Source organism: Delphinapterus leucas, chromosome 1, assembly GCF_059928025.1.
Source record: "Delphinapterus leucas isolate spDelLeu-1000000601 "Yukka" chromosome 1, BTC_Dleu_Yukka2, whole genome shotgun sequence".
Lineage (NCBI taxonomy): Eukaryota > Metazoa > Chordata > Mammalia > Artiodactyla > Monodontidae > Delphinapterus > Delphinapterus leucas.
The window spans coordinates 134,568,280-134,586,719 of NC_143129.1; the positions used below are offsets into that span (position 1 = coordinate 134,568,280).

The 18,440-nt window shown below is 41.6% G+C and overlaps 1 protein-coding gene and 2 pseudogenes across 3 annotated transcripts in view; 2 read left to right on the plus strand and 1 right to left on the minus strand.

Moving 5' to 3' along the window:
• AK4 (adenylate kinase 4) overlaps window positions 1-18,440 on the minus strand; it is a 95,346-nt gene that overhangs the window by 16,870 nt on the left and 60,036 nt on the right. For 2 of the 3 annotated variants that reach the window (XM_089921408.1, XM_022581216.3), the window contains 3 exons: window positions 15,309-15,481; window positions 11,165-11,283; window positions 2,550-8,332 (listed from right to left, as the gene is read on the minus strand). In XM_089921408.1, the coding sequence (XP_089777534.1) occupies window positions 8,218-8,332; window positions 11,165-11,283; window positions 15,309-15,481 (407 nt within the window). In that variant the 3' untranslated portion in view covers window positions 2,550-8,217. Of the gene's footprint in view, window positions 1-2,549; window positions 8,333-11,164; window positions 11,284-15,308; window positions 15,482-18,440 lie in introns of those variants that run through there. The other variant, XM_089921412.1, reaches the window with a different exon arrangement.
• LOC149750734 (nuclear nucleic acid-binding protein C1D pseudogene) lies at window positions 8,752-10,218 on the plus strand (annotated as a pseudogene).
• LOC115801804 (outer kinetochore KNL1 complex subunit ZWINT pseudogene) lies at window positions 11,772-13,669 on the plus strand (annotated as a pseudogene).

Here is an 18,440-nt window from a genome sequence, read left to right on the forward strand (position 1 = left end):
GTAAATGTTATCTTCTGTAACACAGGCATATATGTACACACATATACATATATAATTCTATTTACACACACATATATAAAATGCATATACAACATAACTAGTTTAGGAAGGTTCCCTCAAGTATGGGTATGGTTTTCATTTAATTATTGGTTGCTTACGTATTCAGTGGCTGAAACGGGGAGAATATATGGGGAAAATCATACCCAGTTGAACTCTGGGAGAAAAAACTCAAGTGATTTATTTAAGCAGGTGGTGCTCTCTGATAAAGCAAAATTCTATATAACTATGCATTTCTTTTGGTCATCCAAATCAGAAAATCATCCCCTTCATAGTGCCTTACCCTTACATATCCTACCCCCTCACTTCATAGATATCTAGACTAAGACCCTCATTCCTATCTCCTGAGTGCCTCTGATCCAGCAGTCCCACACCAGCTTAAAATGATATGCTGTTTGGCCCGTGCAATGCTTTCTAACGTTTAAATTGCCAACGTTTAAAAATAAGATTTCAAGGGAATATATGTCTATGTATGGCTGATTCATTTTGCTGTGCAGTAGGAACTAACACGACATTGTAAGGCAACTCTACTCCAATAAAAATTAATTTAAAAAAAAGGTTTCACACAGTGGCTCCCCTTTCAGCAAAAGCAGGGTCCCCCACACCACCTCCCCTCACTCTTGGTTCACTCATTTTTGTTCCTGACTTCTCCCTTGGAGGCATTAAACTCTCCTCTGGAGGCATTCGTTATAATCCAACCATTCCTTTTTGGGGAACCCTACCTCTTAGTTCAGACCTGTAGTACAATTACAATTTTATCATGCAAATCGGATAAGTCACTTCCCAGCAGAGTCTGTACTGTCTATTGCAAATTTTAAGACCAGGTCAATACAACTTGATCTTACATTTATCTCCCCAGTCCTGGCCTCCACCTGGCTTACATGCTTATACTTCGATACACATCCCATCCCCTTGGCCTGTGTTCCCTCTTTCCTGCATCACTCAGCTCAAATATTAACTCTCCCTTGGTCTCTACTTAGCCAGCCAAGAGTCACTCCACCTATATTCTGTCAAGTGTAACCCAGTGATTAACTCCAACAGTTATGTGTAGTTATTTAATCGTGTCCATCCCCTCCAGGAGACTGTAAGGAAGTCAAGGACAAAAACTGGGTCTTATTCATCTTTGCAGCCCCACAGCCTAATAGTGTTGATAAGAGAAAGTTATAACTGGATGACATATTCATCTTGGACCCATTTCTATCAGTCAGCTTGGGATGAATTATGCTATGGTACCAAACTCCACCCAAATCTTAGTGGCTTTTATAAAAATAAAGGTTTTTCATGCACACTACCCATCCATCATGGATTGGCTGCATCCCTGCTCCAAGTCTCTACCTCAGGATTCAGGTAAAAGAAAAGCCCCATGAGGCTGCCAGTCTCCTTACAGAGATGGGTGCCCATGCTCTGGCTCCTAAGGCTTCTGCTCAGAAGCGGCACCTTCATTTCTGTTCACAGTCCAGTGGCTAAAGCACATCACATACCCAAGCATGAAGCCCATGGGGCAGAGATGTAAAATCCTCCTGAAAGGTGAATGGTTTGAACTTTAAAACAATCTCCCACATTGCCATCATGTCCAGTTCACCTTTCAGGGCCATGGAAGCCTGGAGAACGCGCTCCCCAGGCTCCTGTGTTAGCTGGCTTCTGACCGGCTGCAGCTAATGGAAGGCCCCTTTATAAAGGAGACAGGAGAAGATGAGGTTGGGAGAAGCCAGGGCATTTGCCCCTCTCCCTGCCACCGGGAGCTTCTCCTGCAGAGGCTGTATTTCCTCCATGCCTCGAGCTCCCACCAGACAGGCCTGGGGGTTCTGCTTCTGCTGAGTAAGCCAGGACTCTAGGACCTTAGAGTCACGTATTCCACGTATTCTGATCCAGTCTCCTAATCTGTAGGATGTGATCTGTGTAGGATGTGATGATGGGATCTGCTCACATCATCCAGCTGTTTTAAGAATAAACTAAAGAAGGTCCATGGGGCTTCCCTGGTGGCGCAGTGGTTGAGATTCCGCCTGCCGATGCAGGGGACACGGGTTCGTGCCCTGGTCCAGGAAGATCCCACATGCCACGGAGTGGCTAGGCCCGTAAGCCATGGCCGCTAAGCCTGTGCGTCCAGAGCCTGTTCTCCACAATGGAAGAGGCCACAACAGTGAGAGGCCCGTGTACCGCAAAAAAAAAAAAAAAAAAAAAAGAAGGTCCATGAAAATATGTTAATAAAGTGCTGGAAAATAAGGAGCTTGAGGGTAAACAAAGTAAGGCAACATGATGAACAGACAAGAAAATGAGACTGGGGGTCATAACTCTTGGTTTCAGGGTCTCACTCTGCCACCAACTGTCACCTTATCCAGCGAACACCATGTTCCTTGTTTTCCCCATCTACAAATTGTAGAAAACACTGTTGACGATGGGGTGGCTGCACAGTGGCATAAATGAGAATCTCTGTGAAGATGTGTATTTTCCCAAGTGTAAAAAGCTACAGAAATGTTAAAGGAACTCACTAGTTATAAGCGGAAAAAAAAAACTTTATTTCTATCAAATTAAAAAGTATGAATCAATCTTCAAGCAAGATAAAATCAACAACACAATTAACAGTTAAGAGAGCATGTACAGATTAGACTACAGGTTTAGAATCTTTGAATTAAGCACATACACCGAAATCAAGAGGGGCGACAACTTTCACACTGAGGAAAAGCACTGACTCATCGTAAACACATGACTTCTGGGAAAATGGAGCTGACATCTCACAGGACAGTAAACCAGAGACAAGTTGTCATTAGGTTAGAGAACTGATTTAAGCTTGAGAGGGATCATAGTGAAATGTCTCTGTAACTCAACAATTTCCCGAGATCTATTCATCTCAAAAACAAGAACATATAAAAATCAGTAGTATAAATTCTCATAAAACTAGAAAAGCCCTCTAAGCCCTGACACCCTGTAGCTTACATAAAGACTGAGTTTTTGTTTTTCTTCCCTTTATTCTTCTCTAAATTAAACACAAAACATTGTTTTTATTTAACACATTTCTGACTTTATATCCAAAGTTTTAAATGAAGAAGAGAAAGGTTTTATGAAACGAAGTTAGACACACATCAACCCCAGGGAGAATCTTTAAGGTGCGCTGCTCTTTGACATGTGTTTAAATAGAAAATCTTTTATTTCAAGAATTAACACTGTGCTTTCTGGAATAGCCTAATTATCACCAAAGAAGGAATGAATATTCTCTCTCTCTCTCTCTCTCTCTCTCTCTCACACACACACACACACACACACACACACACACACACCAATTTAGGGAATTCCCTGAAGCATACAGATAATGGCATTTATTTTGGCAAGAACTGTGCAGTTTGTTAAAAGATAAGGTACGGCATTTCTCAACACTTGTAATTACGTCTCAACAGATGCAAGAAGCAGATTTTTCCTCATAGTTGAAATACAGCTTCATGGTTCCCCGACACCTGGGTCTTGCACACTTTTCATCTGGAAACCAGACTGGGTCAGTTATTTATGGAAAGGGACGATAACTTATGACCAGACCACATTCCCTTATTCAAAGAAGTCTCTGCTACTGGGCTCTTCTTTTGAAACACCAAATAGACAAGGAGTACTGAGAATGGTGGAGAATAGAGAGAAAGCAATTCATACTACGAATACACCTCTGTCTTATGAATTGCCTTTCTGGTAAAACTACTGCAGTGAGAAAAGATATCGTCTATTAAATGAAAAGAAATGAAATTCATCAGGTAGATACGAATGCCTCCCGAGATCCTGTGACCCAGCAGAGTACAGATGAGACACATGCCCTCTGTATATACAGTGTGCAACTACCACCAGGACCCACCCAGTGCCCATTTCCTGTCTCAGCACCAGAGCCAAAAGCAAGGATTCCAGGTGGGAGCAAATATATTGTTTTACCTATTCATGAGAACAGGGAGCTCAAACTACAGCAATGTACAAAAAAGGCCTTTTTGAATTTCCTGATTAATCCCTATAGGTAAAGGAAAAGGTTAAGTAGACAGGATTATTTCAGTTTTTAAATACAAGGAGGCAAGATCACTGAGATAATACTATCTATTACATAGGGTAATTGTGGAGGATTTAATTACACAATGGATGCAGTACACTTAGCACCGAGTACCAATAAACAGTAACTACCAAGAATATGCTGATACCTTAATATATTTGGAAGTCTGCTGACTTTATGATTTGGGCAAAGACACTCCCCACCCCCAGCAGATGGTAAGACCTCTTTAAACAAATAGCCAAAGTCAGATATTGAACTCAGGTCCCAGTGAACTAAATTTTACAAAAACCCTATTTATGGGTTTATATAGGCATCTTTCTATCTAAATTTATCCTGTCAACAACCTAGTAATGGCAGAAAAGGCCACACCATCACCTCTCTCCCAAGAATCCTCTGTCACCTATGCCTATTCTTACCTTTTTCCCTTCCCTACCAAAGAGAGGGGCACAGCCTGGGTGAAGCTGGGCTGCTGGAGGATGCCAGAAGTGACCCCGTGGAAGGAAGGTGAGACAGGAAGCCAATATCCCATTTCTGCCGGAACTGTGCATGATAAGCACTGCCACCACACCAGAGGGTGGACAAAGGTGTGGATTTGGCATTCAGGATCATGTTCACGTGTAATGTCATACAGGGAAGATAGTATGAAAGTCAAGGATGACCCTATATTAGGGGCTCAGTCACCATCTGTTCACCTGCTAGCCCTTTAGGGAAGATCAGTTACTATCAGGGCCTTGTCTCGGGGTGGGAGTGAGGGAGGGATTTGTTCTGATGTCAGGGAAGCAAAGGGAGTAGTGTCTGGTGAATTCGCAGGAGTCCAGGCCTGTGTGTGAGCACCACGGCTGGGGTGGCTCAAGCATAAAGGTCCCTTCAGGGGCACAATGCCATGGACACTGAAAGGGTAGGTGAAGACCTTGAGCTTGCCTCTGCCACAGATTAGCCTGGACCCAAGTCTACTTTGACAGCCTTTCACTTTATTTACAAATGAGTAGTTATGGAGGATCAAGGGCTCAGACTCTCCTCTAGCAGCTTCCTTTGCTTAAGCAAAAGTTAAAAAAAAAAAAAAAGGGAACAGTCCCATACAAAGCTGAACGTCACCATAGTGAACTCTGCTATTTTTGACATGAGGCCACTTGGAAATATAAGCAAAACCAAGCAGCTCAGTGCCCTGCCTTGCTTGGGACAGGACGCAGGTAGTTAACATCCAGGAGCAGAGTCAGGAAAACCTGGCTTTGAGTCCTGACTACACTGTGCGCTGGCAGCAGGAGCAGGGCAAGATGCTTTACTTTTCTGACCCTCGCCTTCTTTGTTTATAAACATGGAATCGTGCCTATCTCAAAGGATGCTGGAAAGAGTAAATGAGATGTTTGTAAAGGTCCTAAAACTGTACATAGCACTCAGTAGGCCTTCGATAAATGGTACCTATTATATGCTTGCTTTAGTGTTAGAGTGTATTAAACACGGCAATATTTTCAAGTTCCAAGTAAGCGGGAAGCCGGTCAGGATAGTGGAAAGCAAACTGAACGCAGAGCTGGCTAGAGTCACAGAAGGTGAGGCCACGTAGGAATCTTAGAAACCAGCCAAACTACTCTTTTTGCCTAACTGTAATGGAACCTCATGTGTGGCAGTAGAAGGAAAACTAAAGAAAGATATCCCTTTACTTTGACCTTTGTCAAAATATTTTCAAGAAAATTTTATTTTTTTTACAAAATCACTGAAGGAAAAACTAGACTTTGTTGAAGAAAACCAGAAACAGATTTTTTAGGCCACTGAACATGAAACAAGTATCATCTTTCAAAGCCCACAGAAACAGTGTTTGGCTTTTATTGGTCTCACCTAGCAAAGGTGATTGCCCTCAACTGCAGGGCAACCTCAGAAACAGCACAGTGTTGAGACACACTGAGTGGTTCTGACACTGGCACTAAGCATCTATTTTGCTGGAAGGGAGAAGGGAGGGAAGGATGGAGGAGCAGAGTATATGGAATCAGGGGTCACCTAGGCCGTTTCCCATGCCTCTTTGAAAAACTCCAAAGCCAGTGGTTACACTGGAACATCTGCTAAACATTGAAAGAAGTGAAGAAAGAGGTCTGAAGATTTTTCTGCTTCCAAAAAAGCACACACTTTCCTCTTCTGAATGATCCATATAATAACCTTAACTTTCTACTTTTCCCACTTTGTGGAAATTGTCTCTATGGCAGAAGCAATTTTCCTCATAGCAGACTTGTTTTTCTTTGCCCGATTCCCCAGGAAACCTGAGCTGTATCTGCATGTCTGATTTTCACCCTGTCCCTATCAACTGGCATTCAAACACAAGTCTTCTAAAAAGTCACTATCATGCACTGATGTTTCAAATACCTGAACTGGGCATTTTAAATGCATAAACCTAAAAAGTAAATAATCTTCTTTCACTTTGATTCAGGGGATAAGGAGGAAACTGGTCTGTGTTTCCACTAAGGTAGCCAAAGAACATTCACATGAAGGGACAAAGGGAGAGAGACGGGCAAGAGTGGGGGGCAGTATTTGTAAGGAAGATGTACGGCTACCATACAGAATCCATTGGTCAGTGAATTGACTGTGGATTCACTGCGACATCTTTGGAAAATAAATAATGTGTTTCAACACCACCTATGCTGAAATAGGCTTCTTTTGTTTTCTCACCAGTATGAAGAGTTAGACAAAAGTCACTCCCAGGGATAGTAAAGGACCCTCCCTGGGGACAATCACGATGCATGAAGAGGAATATCTATTTTTAAGGCAACAGGAATAAATTTCATTGTCCTTCCCAGAGGAGAGCAAGAATTATAAAAGATGGCCACCAAGTCTGGAAACCAGGCAAATCCTTAAATAAATGGTTTACTGATACTACATTTCAGTGAATGACAAAACGGTATGATCTATATTTCTAGACTTAATGGCCACCCTATAGAAAGCATCTTTGGAATAGAATAAAAAATTACGATTTTTGTCAAATCCCATCATCGTAAACCTGTCATCATCAGTCTAGGCGTGGCTAGTGCAACGTTTTCCTCAACCCCACAGGCTCCATTCCCTTCACCATCTATTTATAATATGCTTGGGTCACTCACAGGAGAAAAACACTGTCAGCATCAATATTTAGCAGCATTTTCAAAATACATTTTTTTTGTCTTGACTAAAAAGCTAAACTATTCATTTAGTCCAGTAATTCCATATGGTCTTATTTACTTCCATACATAAGATATGATATGATCTTTTAACATTTATGGAGGTGAATATTTGCCAGTTTTTCAGGGTTCCCTAAAGACTCTGAGGGTTTTATTTTGCCACAATAAAAGAAAGGAGCAGTGTCAACCCATGAGAGTCAGACCAGCAGTTTAAATAGACCCTCCACATAGCTCAGTTCCTAGTGCATAAAGAGATTCAACACAGTCCCCTAGCTCTCAGCTCTTAGAAAGGAATTTGAGAGGGATAAAAGCAGTAACAATCTGTATTACTTAATAGTCTAGGAAGGGAGAAAACAGATGTCTAATAAAAGTAGTAAAAGCCAAATCCTTTCATTCCAGGATGACTGGAAAGGAGAGATTCTATGGAGTATGGATGCAGAGAGAAGGCGTCATTCCTAAGAGAAAAAATGAATTGTGGAGAGTGACTCAAGGCCAGAGAAGCAACCACTGAGAGCTTAGCTTCAATCCCACTGTCACCAGGAGGACACATACCAGAGAACCTGGGACAAAGGCAGCTACAGCCCTTGGCATTCTCAGGCCTCCTGGTGCTATGATTCAACAGCCTTTGGGGGCTGGGGAGAACCAGGGACCACCACCATCACGTGTGAAAAGGCCACTATGGCAACAACATGGCTGTCGAAAATCAGCTAGAGCTTGGGTTATACACCACTTGAAATCCAGCCTGTACTTGCTTTCTTTCTTGTGAAGGACTTGAGACATGTGCAGGGACGTCTTAAACATGTGCAGGTAGCCCCTCTTTTAGAAAGGCAGAGAAGAGCCTCTTCATTAACTCTTTCTATTCATTAGTTTTCATAGCAGTTCACCATTTAAACTAGAAAAGATGCTGCAAGCTATCTCAGCTAGCTGCTAATTGGGACATGGCACCAACACTACACATACAATTGAATGGATGACCATATCTTCCTGGTTCTTCCACTGGAGGGCTCAGTAGGCTTCTTTGGACTGAATAGGTGTGATCTTGTTCGAGAAAAGTGTGTAAACATAGGGCCAGATTTTGTTAGTCTCCGTTCCAGAAAATTGGTGGAGTACTCCTCGGCTCCTGAAAAACAAAGTCCAACATACAAAGCATTTTAGGTTTCCTTTTGACATGATATTAGAGCAGAAGAAGATCCTGGGCATACGGTAAGCACAATCTCATTGTCTATATCACACATCACTGAGCGGCAAAACAGCCCCTACAAATGTATCAACACCCCCAGCAATTCCGGCAAGCTTGCCATCGTGCCACCTTTCCTTCTCCCCTTTAAAAACATACTAAAGGGGGGCTTCCCTGGTGGCGCAGTGGTTGAGAGTCCGCCTGCTGATGCAGGGGACACGGGTTCGTGCCCCGGTCCGGGAAGATCCCACATGCTGCGGAGTGGCTGGGCCCGTGAGCCATGGCCACTGAGCCTGTGCGTCCGGAGCCTGTGCTCTGCAACAGGAGAGGCCACAACAGTGAGAGGCCCGTGTACCAAAAAAAAAAAAAAAACCATATTAAAGGGGACTTCCCTGACGGTCCAGTGGTTAAGACTTCGCCTTCCAATGCAGGGGGGTGCAGGTTTGATCCCTGGTCAGGGAGCTAAGATCCCACATGCTTCGGGGCACAAAAACCAAAACGTAAAACAGAAGCAATATTGTAACAAAGTCAATAAAGACTTTAAAAATGGTCCACATCAAAAAACAAAAAAAACCTTAAAAAAAATAAATAAAAACATATCCAAGAATAACATTATAGGGACAACCCCAAATCTGCCTCAATATATACATTAAAAAGCAAATCACTGACAATCCTTGCTACTCTAAAACCTTTATTACTTACAACAATAGATCATGAAATATAAGACGTGTCCTAATAATATGATCAGCAACGTCATATCTACAGGGTTGCTAACTTATTCGGGGGGTACAAGGTCAGAAACTGATTATAGCAGAGGCTGTACACTGCTGTCCCGAATGCAGTCCACATATAGGGTTTGTTTGGCTTCCATGCGGTTAAAATTTTTTTAACTTGTTGCCAATATAAAAACTGGGGAGAGCCGGTGCACCATTGATGTCACCGCCGCTGACTGCTTTCAGGTAGGCAGGAGTGGAAGGCCCGCGAGTTGGTCATAATGGCAGGCGAAGAAATTAATGAAGACTATCCTGTAGAAAGTCATGGTATTTATCAACGTTTGAGAATTCCACTGGTGCTGTGGATGAGACGCTGAAGACCGTGACGTCTGTGTCTAGAAATGAGTTGCGTTGTTGCAGAAGTTGGACCCATTTGAACGAGCGAAAAGTGGATTTAGTTTCTACTTACACATTACATTCAGTGTTTTGGGTTTATTTGGCAACTCAGGGAATCAATCCTAAGGAACATCCAGTAAAGCAAGAATTAGAAAGAATCGGAGTATACATGAACAGAGTCAAGGACATAACAGACGAGAAAGAGGCTGGCAAGCTGGACGGGGGGTCGCTTCAAGATTTGTAAAAAACGCGCTCTGGGAACCAAAACCTAAAAAATGCATCAAAGTTGCCAATAAAGGAAAAAGTAAAAATTAACCTTTTGGTTTTGATGTACACATGTTCATAAAGTACATAATTTTTATTGTTTTCCACAAAATAGATGATGATTATGTGGCAATGTAGGGTTTAAATGTATTCCTTATTGAATTCATATATAAAATTTGCATTTTAAATCTGTAATGCTAAATACTTTTTTACCCCGAAAGATTAAGTTATCTTTAGAGATTTTCCTATAGAACACTATGAGGTTTTTAACATTGTGGTATATTTTATATTTATAGTTTACCATCTCTTGACAAGACTCATTTCTTTATACAGGTCAATCTTTCAAGTGCCTTTTTATAAGCAACTATGAAATTTAAGTTAAATGTTCTTTGTAAATATTTGTGTTTCTGATGAATAATGATTTTATGAAGTATGCTGAAGTTATAAATATGTCCGTTTTCACTATATAAAATTAAGAAAGCATGAAATGAGTTAAATGTCCTTTTTCTCTGTGTAGTTATTTCATTATGCTTTCATGGTTTTGGGAATCACAGCTTTTTGTGATATTTGAAGTATGAAATTAGGACTTTAAGGTTAGTCTTTAATTCTTGGCACTTTGCCAGTATGTCCCATTTAAAGTAAAATATATTCTCATTTATTTTAGATGGGAAATGAGGTTGTATAATGATGGCTGAATTTTGCATAATGGCTATACCCTATCAATAAAGCTGTAAATGTTGTGTAAAAAAATAAAATAAAATAATAAAAATTGGGATTTTCTTCCACAGAGAGAGCCTGATTTCTGCTTCTCTTGAAAAACAGGGATCACTGGTCACACTGAGCCTGAGTGTCCCTGGGGTGATAACTGGCTGGAGAAACAGAGGAAGCTGTCCAGTTCAACTGTCACTCAACAGCCCAGCTTGACAAGGCCCCCACCAGGTTTGACACTCATTTCCAGTAACTGCCTGGCCTCTGGAGCCATGTGAATTTGCAATCTGTAGTTTTAGCTCTTCTTTGTTTAAACACTCTCCAGACGTGTGGGGGCCAAAAGTCCCTTCTAATCTTCTATCCAAGTCAGATATTTACATATGGGAGTATCAAAACGTAAGCCATTATTTCAGTCCCTTAAGAGAAAAATGAAAAGTCTAGATGCAGTTTTACAGTCAAGCAGACAGAGATGATCAGGTTTTGGTCCTTATAAGAGTTTCAGCATAAAAGTACCAGGCATTCTCTCCCACGTACAATGCCAGCATTTCATCTGACTTTCATCTGAGAGGTACTGGGCCTTTTGGGTTTATCAAGCTTAAAGAAACACTACCCCACTGCAGCCCAATGTCCTTCCCATGAGGAGCCACACCTTGCTGGCTGGCCATCTGCCATGGAAACACTGAAGCACACTCACTTGTATAATTCAATGACTGGTTTTGCCACATCCTTGTACTGTCTTAGTCTGGCAGCAACTGCTTCAGGTTTGTCATCCTCCTGCTGTACCAATGGTTCACCAGTGATGTCATCGATCCCCTACAAATACCAGAGAAACCAGTTAGTATGGCCAACGGTTGGGCTATTCCATAGGTGAAATAAAACTTTCCTGGGCAAAACCATATATTCACCTTTGATTCCTACCCCGTGATGATTTAGGCCTGGGGTACAATAGTAATGGTGAAGGTAGTTAAAAAAGAAATAGCGTTCATAACAATATGTTAAGCTGTTTTCATAAGAGCTGACATTAAATCTTTATTAACTTCTCAGGTCTTTCCAAACATGTTCCAGTGGTTCTGATAAACGTTACCTTCAACTCACAGTTCAAAATTCCATGCTGTCTCCCCCAACACCAAACAGCCATTAGACAATGTCAGTCTAGCCCTCTAAATATTCCTAAAACTAGCTGCCTTTCCAAAGCTTGAGTTCATAATACGGAAAATAAATATCTCAAAGAACCAAACAGTTTACTTAGGGAAAACACTTCATTGAGGAGGAGGTATTTCAGTCCTGTCTCTGCTAGCTTTCAAATTCTGTCACGTAGCTCTTCTGAGATTAAACTTACTCAGGTTATTTTACTAAATTAAATAATGGCATCTGAAGGGAGACTAGGCATGAGTCATTATACCCATGAAAATCAGGAACAAACATTCTGAGAACTGAAAAACTGCAATTTTAGAAAATTTGATTTTCAATATATTTTAACTTCAGGAGCCACACCACCTACTTACAAATAGCAAAATGGACACATGAGAATTGCCTACCAGGGGAGAGAGTAACAAGAAATAAATCTGTCAAAAGGTAGGCTAGAGCTGAAGCGCGGCCCGGGGAAGGATGGCGGCGGCAGAGACTAAGGCGGAGGCTGCTGCCCGAGAGGCCCTGGCCAAGGTGGCAGACATCCTGGAGCCTATAGGTCTTCAGGAGGAGGCAGAACTGCCCGTGCAGATCCTGGCTGAGTTTGTGATGGACTCCCGGAAGAAAGACAAGCTCCTCTGCAGCCAGCTTCAAGTAGTAGACTTCCCGTAGAATTTCTTGGTTCAGGAAGGCACTGCCCAGGACCTGAACCCCTTGGCTTCTGAAGACACGAGCCGGCAGAAGGCAATTGAAATCAAAGAGCAATGGAAAGAGCTGAAGGCCACCTACCAAGAGCACGTGGAGGCCATCACAAGTTCCCTGACCCAGGCACTGCCCAAGGTGGAGGAGGCCCAAAGGAAGCAGGCCAAGCTCCGGGAGGCCCTTGAACAACTCCAGGCCAAGAAGCAAATGGCCATGGAAAAACTCAGCAGAGTCCAGAAGCAGTGGCAGCTACAACAGGAGAAGCGTCTGCAGCATCTGGCAGTGGTGTCTTCAGAGGTGAGGGAGCGTCAGACAGGAACTCAGCAGGAGCTTGAACAGCTATATCAGGAACTTGGAACCCTGAAGCAGCAGGCAGGGCAGGAGCAGTACAAGCTGCAGAGGCACCAGACCTTCCTCCACCTGCTACACACCCTTCAGGGTAAGCTGCTATTCCATGAGGCTGAGGCAGAGATGCCACAAGAGTTGGATCTTCCTAAGGATAAGCCCCAGCAGCTGACCCAGCCCCAGGAGCAGAACATTCAGGACACCATGGGAAGAGATGAATGTGTGTCCTCCAAGGCCAACAACCCACAGCCTGCTGGAGATACAGGCTTACCATGGCTTCCTGGGAGACAGCAACATGGGGAAGGATCCTAGAGCAGAAGAAAAACTAAAACTGGGATTTCATGTGCCTGAAGGAGTCATTTATTTTAATCATGAAGACACCTGGAAACTACAGGAAACTCATCTCCTTTTGTTGTAATACTGATTGCTATCAACAGTAGTCTATTTTTTACCTGAGTATCCTGTTTATTTGTAAAGAAGCTAAATGACAGCCTGGTTCATTTTTAAATTTTGTATTAGGAGCAGAGTTTTCACTTAGGACTGTCTTAGAATTCAAAAGATACTTGCTTCCTGGATGTTTGTCTTAGTTTGACAATATTAAAGTTTTGTGATGAACAGTAAAAAAAAAAGGTAGGCTAAAGCAGAATCAAAAGGCTCAGGCAACTCAACGGGATAGTCTGAAACCGGCTGTAAGTTTGAAATGCACTAAAATTTTATTATAGCTCAGGGCCTTAGGTACGTAACTTACACTTAGGATTTATTGGTGAGCCGCAATTATCACATGGGTATTCCAGGGCTGTTACCCTAACAAAACATGAGACATGGGCATGGGAGAAAGCTGTACGTCACCTATAGTTCCCTCTCTTTTATTTTACTTACTGCTGCAAAGTTCAGAAGCCATTTCTAGGACTTCAGAGTATCAGGAGATAACAACTGCTTCCAGAAAGAGCAGAATAGGACATCAGCATCTCTCCTGGGGCAGCTTGGCCACAACAGCTGGTTGACTCAGGCCAGAGCAGCACTTTTACTGCTATCTTTGGAAATAGCGCTGTAATTGCAGGTGTTCTTTTAGGGATACCCAGTCTTTGGAAAGCAACTCAGTGTTCAAGCTTCTCAAATCTTGGGAGAGTCTGCATCAGCAGGTCTAGGCAGAGTCAAAATATGAAGCTTTTGTGTTAGACTCCAATGCATGTTCAGAACCCTATTTTCCTCCCTATACATTTTTTTTTCCCATACTAGCTTTTGGGGATGGAATGGAGGAATGGCTCTAATAAAGGACTTCCAGAACTACTTACATTTTAAAAAGAAAACTTGAAAAGGAGACCAGTGCTTAGCCCAAATGAAAAAGGCTCATCAGGACTTAATGAAGACTTACAGAGCTAGGAAGGCGTCCTTAACCCCTTGAAGTAGTTTTCTATAGTTATTACTGACTCTATCTATATTCAAGTCTAGCCTATTCCATAAACACGAACCCAATAAGACACAATAGCCACCCCTTCCACATTTGGGTAAGAACAAGTAATAGTATCTACCACCAAATAACTGAAGAATTATCAGATTGAACTAATTCATGTCTTTAACAGAAAGAGCAGTTACTCTTTAAATGAATTTGTCAAAAGTTTCTTTAAACATATACCTTTACATGTATTTAATCTTATGCAGATGCATAGATGTTATATTTTGAACTTCTTCTTAAGGGCAATCTTTCATGCCTTTAGTCCTGCCTAGTCCCTCCTCTGCACTCCCACCACTCACATGACCCCACTCACTCTAACCCTGTTCCTTATTCTGTCCCAGCCTCAACCATTGGCCAGCCCAGGATAGTTCCTTTATATCTTTATCACTACTCCTATGAAGCTAGAGGGCGCTTACAGACACGTAAACAGATATACATAAAGAACGGTGGTCATAGGGAATTCCCCGGCAGTCCAGTGGTTAGGACTCTGTGCTTTCACTGCTGAGGGGTGGGTTCAATCTCTGTTTGGGGAACTAAGATCCCACAAGCCGTGCAGCGCAAGCCAAAAAAAAGAAGAAGAAGAAGAAGAAGAAGGGCGGTCACGGTTTCAGAAAAATGTAATCATTCTGCTATTTGCTTTTCTCATTCAACAATACCCAGGGGAAATATTTCTCTGGGCCAAAGAATGTACTACTTTGTCTCTTTTTTTTTTTAACCTTATACATGATTTTCCAAAATGTAGATATTCTCAAATTTATTTAATCATCCACATAGATGAATATTCGTTCTGTTTTCAAGTTTTGTTTTATTTTTCCCACTACAAACAACATGGAAATAAGCCTCATCATGTACACGACCTGACCTGAAAGTACTTACATTTCCATAGACTGTACTCCCAGAAGTGGGTTGAGTGAAATATGTATTTAAAAGTTTTAATGTAGGTTGCTCAGTTGCTCTTCTAAAAGACTCTTAATATTTCATATACCTAATACAGGTAAGAGTATCATTTTTCCAGATCCCAACCAGCAATAAATGTAAACGTTAATTTACATCCCTTCACTACTAGTGAATGAGAATTTTAAAATATTTGCTGGCTATGTATATTTGCTCTTTTTGGAACAGCCTATTCATATCGTTCCCCCGCTTTTCAACTGAAATGTTTTACCTCTTTCTTGTCAATATGCGAAAGTATTTTGTATATTCTTACATGTACATGAGGCGGGTTGAAGTCCAGGTTATACACCCTCCCACTAGGAGGGTGAATCCAGCGTCGGCTGAGACGATCTTTGAGCGTTTCAAATGGAATGTTCAAAGTGATCACTAGGTCCAGGTCACATATTTTGTCCAAGGCTTCGGCCTGAACTAATGTTCTAGGAAAACCTAAATGCCAAAACAAAACATCAAATGTGAGACACTTCCCAATTCAGTTAGTTGTTGAAATATTTTCAGAGACAGGATAATTAAATCTGTACATACACTACCCAGAAAGGAGATTTAATCAGGAATTTATATCTACTTCTATAAATTTAATACTAGAAGAAAATATGCTACTTTACAACCTAGCTTTAGCATTTGGAATATGAAAGGCTAAGGAGTCACACGATAAAAGCAATAAGTGCTAAACATCACTAGGCTAGTCCCAGCTCTAGTCTCAGCTCTGCTCTTAACTACCTGTGTGACCTTGGGCAAGTTATAACACCTCCATTTCTTCTTCTGTTAAAGAATCAAAGGGGCAAATTTTATTTGTGTCCTTTTAGTTCTAACAGCTTATGGACATATTATTCTTAGGATACCTCTATATATACACACAAATATTTTTTAAGTCTAAAAAATAAAGTAGGATCCTTCACTCAGACCTTCAATTTGAGCCTGCACCTTAGTAACAAGGTGGGCAAAATTCCAATCTCAAAAAGAACTGGTGCTTTTGAAACTATCTGGATACTGCAAAACTGCAAAAATTCACCCTAGTTTTCTAAATGTCGGAAAATAAACTGCAGTTGAAGTTTGAACTCATGGGCATCACTTTCTTTTTTGCAGTTAGTTGACCCCAAATTTTATATATATATATATTCCCCCCCCACCAGGGATTGACCTGCTTTAGTAACCCCAGGTTTGGCTGGGATGGTACACAGTAGTATCTTGTTCCTAAATAGTTTGTCAAGTTGGTCTGTTTTGTTAAAAACCTTACTGTATCCAATTATCACTTTTTTAAAAAATGTCCTTTAAATCTTAGGTAAAAGAGCTGGGTGGATGGAGAGCAGGAAAGAAAGTATAATAGGAGGTGCAATATTCAGAAGACAAACTTAAATCACTTAACAATCAAAGAACTCCTTTTCCTATTACAGGAAGCCAGTTATTCAAACATGAATGTGCTGCACTCTGTGTTAATCTCCAAGTCGTTTGAATGCCAAGGTGATTTCAGAGTGTTTGTTGCATTCAGTGTGACAAAACCCACCCAACACTGTCTCTATGCCCCCGCTCCAGGTACCAACCTCTGCTCCCTTCAATGCCTTCCTTATTGCCTGTGAGGCCAGGCCCTTTTCTCCAAAGCCCATTCCTCCCAGGGTCCTCATCCATCATCTTCTACACAAGAAATAGGCCCCTCTTCCCCTCCTCCCCATACACCAGGATGATATTTCTGATTTTCCTTGGTCTTGCATGTTCCCCAGCTGCAACCCAACTCACCTGTTCCCACAACTTCACCTTTGGGCTACCCATGAAACCACTTTCCTTATCTACACTTCCATAATTTATTCTTCTTTTGTTCAGTATCACATGACATGATGCCCAAGGTTGACTTTGGCCATGTCGACTTACTTTCAATACTGCTCTCTTCACTAGCTCCTTTCTATCTTTGTAGTGTCAGATACCTCTGCCTCAGGGCCTTTGCATTTGCTGTCCTCTGCCTAAAATGTTCTTCCTGCAGGTCTCTGAATATGACTGTTATCATTTCAGATACATGCATAAATGTAACTTCCTCAGGGAGACTTCTTACACTAGTATACTTAAAATAGTCCCATTCCCCTTCCACTATCTATCTCATTACTGTTTATTTTCTATTATTTATTACTATGAATAATTTCCAAGTATTTATGCTTATTTTCTATCCTTATCTCACTCTGAGAAAAGGGACTTTTTCTGTCTTGATCATTGCTATACCCTTCAGCTTCTAAAAAATTAACACAGATGAACAACTTAGTATAGGGCTTTGTAGCTATTTCCAAAGTTTATGCCCTGATGATCTTGCTTACAGTACTTTGTATCTAAGTGTCTTTGCAAGTCCCATCTGAAATTATTCATTCCCTATATCTTACTAAACTCAACATCTGGTCTGCAGTCCAATGTAAGCCCTGGTCACAGTAAGTACAGAAATGAGAAAAAACATTTAGGAATTTTATAGCAATTCCACAGAGTAATTTTAACTCTGTTGAATCTAAAATTTGGGCTTGAATTTATTGGGTTTTTTTCTTTTAATTTTTCCAGTAATTTGTATTTGGCAAAAGAGATTGCTCTGCAGTGGATTGGGGAAACAAATAAAACTGGATTTTTGCTACAGATAATTTGTTCTAGGCTTCCCCTGGAGCTTCTTTTCTAATTTCTCCAGTAAGGGAAATTATCCAATGGCCCAAGTTTCTAAATTTTTTTTAAACTGGGCCAACCTTTATTATTTTTTTTAAACCCCACATTTGTTTATTTTTGGCTGTGTTGGGTCTTTGGTTCTGTGCAAGGGCTTTCTCTAGTTGTGGCAAGCGGGGGCCACTCTTCATCGCGGTGTGCGGGCCTCTCACTATCGCGGCTTCTCTTGTTGCAGAGCACAGGCTCCAGACGCGCAGGCTCAGTAGTTGTGGCTCACGGGCCTAGTTGCTCCACGGCATGTGGGATCTTCCCAGACCAGGGCTCGAACCCGTGTCCCCTGCATTAGCAGGCAGATTCTCAACCACTGCGCCACCAGGGAAGCCCCCAAGTTTCTAAATTTTGATGTTGTTTATTGCAGAATCTCTTAAGAGATTAAGTGGTATCTCTTTGCAAAGGGATACAAGAACAGAGAGACCCAAACCCAGGGCACATTTCAACTCTATTCTTATGACAAGGAAAGACAGAGTAAGTTCAAACAGAGGTGAGGAGAGGCTTATCTTGCAGAGCACATCTAAGTTCATCGGCTATCATGTGCACAACCTAAGCTAAACACATGCTTCCACCAGGCAACACCAGAGCCGTTCCAGCATTACAGCTAACATCAGAAGAAACTGCTTTCACATCCTCATTTGCTGTCCTCTTGTGATCTCTCTTGCATTCAGGCTGGCTTCATCAGAGAAATAGGTATTTCTAATCTTGCAGC